This window comes from Nematolebias whitei, chromosome 10 (assembly GCF_014905685.2).
Source record: "Nematolebias whitei isolate Nwh7 chromosome 10, NemWhi1, whole genome shotgun sequence".
In the NCBI taxonomy this organism is placed as follows: Eukaryota; Metazoa; Chordata; class Actinopteri; order Cyprinodontiformes; family Rivulidae; genus Nematolebias; species Nematolebias whitei.
This window is the reverse complement of record NC_056507.1, coordinates 24639822-24646989: the sequence shown is the minus strand read 5'-3', so window position 1 is coordinate 24646989 and position 7168 is coordinate 24639822. Positions and strand designations below refer to the sequence as shown.

Sequence of the window (7168 nt, the reverse complement as noted above, 5' to 3'; positions counted from 1 at the left end):
TTTTGGAGGGGTCTGTACGAGGACAACAGATACAAAGATCAACTCATCTGTCGTCAGTGCTAATAAAACAAGATAACAGAAAGGTTAGTCATGCATGATTCTGATATCAGCAGATGGCGCTGCAGTCAAACCAAAGAGTCTGTTTAAAAAACAAGATTAAAGCAACTGAGTCATGTCACAAGTTTATCAGGTTTGTTGTATATAAAGATAAAGACAAACCTGTTTGTTCAAATGCTATCTTACAGTATTTGGATGGACATTTTGCCTTCCTCCAGAACAAGATGGCGGCGGCTGCGTTTGTTTGGCCAAGCGGACGTCATCAAGAAATCTCAAGATACATTTGTTACTGTCACAAATAAAAGACGAGGACTGAACCAAAACAATGAACTGTGTTTAAAAAAACTGGATATTTGATTTATGCTTTTAATAAATGACACGTAAAAAAAACAAACACAAAAGCAAATTTGTGGAATACTTTTCACCTGGTGAGGCAAAAAAACAAACAAGCTGCGACAAATAAATACAAGTGACCCGAGGAGCCTCAGATCGAAGTTTGTGCACGTAGAGTTATTTCTTGCTGCTCCAGAGCAGCGATGAGGTCCTGCAGAGGCTCCGTGTCCTCAGGGTCCAGAAGTGCGTTCTGCTGGCAGAAGAGTGTGAAGTGTGTGAAAAGTGTGTTGAGGTGAGGGTGCAGGCCAAGCGCCAGCGTCTCGCTGTAGTGGGCCCAGTAAATGTGAGCCAGAGTCCTGAACAAGAGTAAGAAGACCTTCTGGACCAGAAAGACGAAGCCTGTTGGGAACGCCGCACCTGAGGAGACGAGAACAGCTTCAAACTGGAACCGGGACAGGTCGTGATACGACAGATGTGAACACAGTTTACCTGCTTTTGTGGGGAACACGTCTTCATCAGTCAGCAGGTCGTGAATGTAGGACATGGCGTAGTCAAAGTAAAGCGGGGCGGAGCACTTCAGCTTCCTGCCGTGGTCGTCGATCCAAACGTAAACCCTGAAACACCAACAGACCCGGTCAAGTGCTTCTGGAGGTTTAAACAGACGAGAGCAGTCTGAGCTCTGCTTAAAACCTTGAAGGAAAACAAAGGTGTAATTTTTAGATTTTTTCACATATTATAAAAACCTCTCAACGTATTTATCCATTGCCTTTCCAGCAACAACTTAATATGTGGAGTCAAACTGATCCAAGATGGCCGTCACAGCTACATTCAGAAATCAGCACAACATTCTGATTTGACGTTTCAGTTGAAAAACTCAGTTGTGTGTTTTGCGCTGAGTTGTTGCGACCGGGGTTTGAACTGAAATCACGAGAAGTCCATGTCCCTGTTTGTGAGACTGATGTATAATAAAGTGGATCCTCATGTGCATCAAGTACACGGAATAAAAATATAGTAGTCCCTCGCCACTTCGGTTTGTTTTATTATTTTTATTTATACAGGTACCGGTAGTCTCATCAAGTCAGGAGAACTCATTTTCAAGAGAGACCTGTTTTTGGGAGCATATGGGGGTTAAGGGTCTTGCTCAGGGGCCCAGAGTGCAGCAAATGAGGGTGTTTCACCTTTTCCACCCACGTTTTGATGTTAGTCTGGGGAGTGGAACCGACTTTCCGATCACAGGCCCATCTTCTCTAACCTCTGCGCCACCCTATCACTACCCCTCCCAGTTTTTCATGGACTCGCTCTATCGCGGTTTTTCAAAGTAAGATTGGACATGAGACACAGTTGGCTGACTGATGGATGAGCTGCACGATCCACATGGAATTTTTATTTAAAATAAATTTAAATATCATTTAGCTCCTGCTGCACCTGTGTGCAGCCCACAGGTGCAGAGGAGGCTTCCTCCTGCAGCGTGTCAGACCTCCACTCTGCAGAGGAGAAGTGTGTGTGGCTGAGAGAGCAGCCAGAGGCAGAGAGCGGAGTTCATGATATTCTGTGCTCTTTTAGAGCGTTTAGAAAGATTGTTTAGAATATTGCATTCCTTGATTTTGGGAAATCTGCCAATAATTGCATGGGAAACCGATTTTTTTTCTTCTTCGTTTTAACAATTGTCTGAACTTCATTTATATGTCAGAGCACTACCTCATGTCCAGTTAAAACAAGTTTGTATTGTTTCTAGGCTATTGTTCAAGGATATGTTTTTCAATAAAATAAGATTGGAAAATTGAAGGTACATTGTGACTTTATAACATCTGACAGTGTCGCTTATAAAACAAAATCAGTATCGGCCAGAATCGGCAAGTCAGACGTTTTAGAAATCTGTGATTAGGCCAGAAAACTGCAATCGGTGCACCCCTAATTGCAAAAGTGTTGGAAGGGTTAAAACACCTTAAAAAAAAAAATAATAATAATTTTTATATAAATATATAATATATACACAGTAGTCCCTTGTTTATCCCACGCTCTTGCAATATTCTAAACAATGTTTCTAAACTGTAAATGCTCTAAAAGAGCACAGAATGTCATGATTTCCCTCTCTGTGCCTCCACTGCTCTCAGTCACCCAGTGTTGCCAGGTGAGAAATGTAGGATTATCGTAATGCACTATAGTAGTGATGGGTCCGCTTCCAGACCGGCTCTGCTTCTTCTTTTCTTTTCCTCACCCATGGGGCGGGCGCAGCGTACTATTCAGCCAATCATGGCCGTTGTTCTGAGGCAAACGCAAACACGTCACTCGTAGGTCACATTTAGAAAAGCACGATTGGCTGGAAATTCCAGCCAATCGAGCATCCGTTTGCGGACACAGATGCCTTCAGGGTTCACAAAAAATCTCCGACAGGCAGTTGCGAGAGGCTGATGACGACAGATGACAACCACACATTCACAGAATGGTCAAATGATCGTATATTTGCCCTTTTTTGGGATTACTGATCGTACAGAGGGCAAAACTGTCGTACAAATACGATAATTATCGTACACCTGGCAACACTGCAGCCACCTGCCAGCGCTCTTGGCCATGCCCACTTCTCCGCTCTGCATGTAGATCAGCTGCAGCAGGAAGTTTATCCTGCAGTAAGGGCTGCACAGAGGTGCAGGAGGAAGCTTTTTCTGCAGCTTTGAGCTGCACAAAGGTGCAGCAGGTGCTAAACAATTTAATCTCCTGAGACCCTGTGTCCACATATGGGGACATTACATTTTGGCTTTGCAGTACCTTATACTCCACTCTGTTCAATAGTGTTTTATACTTTGTTAAGCCATGCTAATGTTGTTGTGTTATGTTGTAAAATAAGCCCATTGTCCCCATCTGAGGACATTTGAATTTTTTTACAAAAGTACGTCATAACCATGTAACAATACAACTTCCTGTTCGAAGAGGAAGCTTTATTTATACACAAATCAGGTCCATCTAATCACAAATATCTAGGAGATATGAAAAATGCATAGCAAACCAGAGCTCCGGTCTCAGGAGGTTAAAATTAGTTTTAAATAAAAATTCCACGCAGATCATGCAGCTCATCCATCAATCAGACAATTGTGTGTCATGTCCAATCTTATTTTGAAAAACTGCGATGAAGAGAATCGGCTATAAACGAACCACAAAGTAGCGAAGGACTACTGTATACATACACTAAAATAAACTACTACTTACTACTTGTAGTACTATTCCTACTTCATGGTTTTTCCACCTATCACAGGGATTCAGGGTACAGATCCCTGTGATAAACGAGGGACTACTGTACTAAAAATTAATGTTTGAAATGTTTCATCACTTTGTTCCCGTCACCTTGAACTTTGACCTTCCACTTCTAATATTTAGCTTTCCACCTGGTGACTGTGGAAACTGGTTTTATAATCTCAATTCCTATGACTAAATTAAATATACTTAAAACATTTATAATGAATCAATCGTCTTCTCTTAAAACATAAATGAGCATAAACCAAGTTTGTGCTGGTTGTCCTTGAACGTGGCTTGATCTGGTGATGGACTTTAAAAAAATTAAACATTTAGCCTCTCATGGTGGGTGAAGTAGTTTTTATTTCAAAGCGTGTGCTGGAACTTACGTGTTGCCTGGTCCACATGCGGTCGGGCAGCTGCTGGGGGTGCAGAACTCTGACAGCGCACTGGAGAACAAGTTTATGTGCTTGAAAAAGGCCACGGCTGAAAGATCAATAAGACGAGCGTTGCAGGGTCTGTCGGTGAAGATAAGGCAGCGAGCAGCAGTAAGACCAATCTGTGAATCCTTACTGTTGCTGGCGAGCCACTCCGCCTTGTCGACGCCTGGCGGCAGCTTGGTGAGGATAAACATGTCCATGTTGGTGATCATCTGGCACACATTCTGCTGCTGCAGATACGGCTGCTCCTCCTGATTATTGTTATTGATTCCCCTTGGGAAGACAGCTCAAAATTAATGAAGCGGGAAGAGAGAAGCTGCAAGGTGGAAGAATACTAGGCCAGTGGATTAATTATTTCTGCTGCAGTCCATAGATAAAACCCTCCATTATCTGCCTTGAACTTCTGAAGCAGCACAGAAAAATATGCAAGTGCTGCTGGTACAGTGGAGCTGAATGTCCAGCAGTGAAGGTGGTTGGTGTTAATGAAGCAGGTTGCAGCAGTGGTCGCTGATGCAGAGGCCTGCTCTCCTTTCTGCATCAGTTCAGCATGGGAACACAGTCAGGCTGCAGGCAGGGGACACTCGATGCAAATATCAACGTGAGCTGGAGAGTCAGACTTGGCAACATGATTTGACTTTATTTAAAGCAGGAAGCTGTTGGAGCAAAAATGTTTTAGTCTTTTTAAAAAGCTTTTTGCCCTCATCTGTATGTGTTTGCATCTTTAACATAATCTCACAGCTCTCTGAACAGATCTTAATCTTGAACAACTTTAAAAACTAATAATTTGCCTGACATCTACAGCTGAATACCTTTTTGGAATCGAGTTGATCCGAGATGGCTGACGCAGCTGATCAACCACAGGAGCAACAAAAATGGCTACAACTAGAAATCTGTTGCAGTAGCAGCTGAGACTGATCCCAAACTAATCGTGCAAGGTCAAAGTTTTAACTACTGGAGTCAACTGACCGTTGGCAAAAGATCACGAACTGCTAGACAAATTTTAATTAAGCTTTCTGGGAATGTTTACTGCCTGTAAATCTATAACCGATTAATGTTAGAAGCCAACCCAGTTCAAGATGGCTGCCACAGCCAACTGACTGGCTATGATTCAATCAGTTTTACTGACATTATACTAAAACTTGATGTAACGATAGCTGAAAGTCCTTCACAAGATACTGAGCGCTTCACGTAGCACGAGACCTTTGCTTCAAACTTTTGCCATTAACTACCCAGTAGTAGAGTTGACCCAGTTTGTGTTAGCAAAATATCTCACGAAAAACTAGACAGATTTTAATTAACCTTTCAGAAAGTAACTGTGGGTCATAAATCTACAACTGACTGACTTTTGGAATGATTTAATTTCAGATGGCAGCCACAGATACTCTGCATTCATTCAACGAATGGTGGGTTTCAAATTTAAGAAAATAAAAGCATTTTGAGTTGCAGTGAACATTTCAAAGTAAGGCAGATGAAGCAGCTGCCCGGAGGGTTTTTAGATGTCCAAACATGCAGCAGCTGAGGGTTTACACTGTGTGACCTTGCCCACAGAGATAAGGAAAACACTGTACTCTGAGGTTTCACCACACACACACTCCTCTCTTGGTGTGAACATGCGTTGCCGTCATACAGACAGAAAATTTGTTTAATGGTTTAAACAGGAGGCCTTTTGTCTAAAGGTGCAGCTCGAAGCGGAGGAAGGAAAAAGTGACAGGAGGGAATGTAAACATGGGTGTCAAACTTTCCTAACAGCCACAGGAACTTCTAACATCCTGTTCTGCTTCACGGCATTAACTCAGTTACCACCTCTGGGCTACTAGTTGTCAGCACAAACAACCCGGAGCTCCGTGTAACGTTGTGTTTGTGTGTAAACACATTCCCTCGTTGCACGGCTTCCCTGCTTTCAGCTGGGAAGAGGAACAAAGTTATTCCAAAACAAAGCGAGACACATTTTCCTTCTGCTGGTTTAAACTGCCTCCTCAACATGTGTTACTGGGGTAAGAAGAATTCACAATCGTTGATGGCATCAGACAAATATGCAACACGCACACTCTCGTGCACTTTAATCTGGAGGACATTCCTCTGGTGCATGTGCAGCCAAACTTCCAAGCCATTAATAGTTGCTGCTTTAAATTTATCAGAGTGACTGCACAACCACCTGAACTCACTTCCAGAACAGAAAGGAAACTATAAGGAAAGAAGGAAAATGCAACTTACAGTTTCTCGTTGTGGATGTTTGTAGGCTGAGTCTTGCTGTCTGCCTTGGAAGCCGAGGGGTAACTATGGCAACCCCCCATGGCGTAAAGCTAAGAGCAGAGCTGTTTGTTGTGCCAGCCCCACTTTTCCATCACACTTCGGCACACCATGGAGAACATATGTCAACCCCAGCTCACAAACTGACTCATACAGCTGCCACGCACACACACAAATCTCTTTTTACCAAGTTTCACCAAATGACAGATGGAGCAGCCTCAGGAGCTGAGGATTAGACCTCAGTGGTACAAACACATGAAGCTTCAGTCATCTCTTTCTCTTTCCCTCCAGTCATCCAGTGTCAGTGTGTTTATGTCTCCTTTGTCTGGAGTCCCACACCCCGCAGGCTCCTCCTCTCTTCACTGGAAGCAGACAGGCAGGTTTCTCCACAACCCATAAAAGTACAACACACAACTCCTCCTCCCTCTCCACTCACAGCACACACACTTGCACACAACTTCACGTGTATTTACGCTCTCCACAGAGGGGGCAAGCAGGTGCAGAAAACAAGCAGAAAAATGGGTTTTCAGTTGGAAAATAAAAATTAAACTTGAACTTTTGTGAAAATGCTGTGTGAAAGCATGCTGAATGAGGTTTTGCTGAAATTTGTTACATAAGCTGAAAGTGGGTTGTTAAAGTTAAAAGATAAAAAGCAGAACATGGTGTGTGTGTGTGGGGGGGGGGGGGTGCTAAAACTGAGCAAAAACAGTAGCTAAAAGTGGTAAAAGTCTTGTTAAAAGCAGATTAGCTCACGGTACCAAAAAGATGGCTTAAAACTAAAAAGGGCTTTTTTTTCCTCTCTCTTTTGGCTTCTCCCGTCTTTTAGGGGTCGCACGAACACTGTGCAATTATTTTTATGC

General features: G+C 43.0%; 1 protein-coding gene across 1 annotated transcript; it reads right to left on the bottom strand.

The window, feature by feature from the left end:
• Positions 1-486: 486 nt before the first annotated feature.
• LOC119416277 (MOB kinase activator 2) lies at positions 487-6672 on the bottom strand. Its single transcript, XM_037683493.1, has 5 exons — positions 6273-6672; positions 4192-4331; positions 4008-4104; positions 880-1004; positions 487-807 (listed from the first exon to the last, which is right to left on the bottom strand). The coding sequence occupies exons 1-5, from the start codon at positions 6350-6352 to the stop codon at positions 542-544; spliced, it is 708 nt and encodes a 235-aa protein (XP_037539421.1). The 5' UTR covers positions 6353-6672; the 3' UTR covers positions 487-541.
• Between the last annotated feature and the right edge of the window lie 496 nt (positions 6673-7168).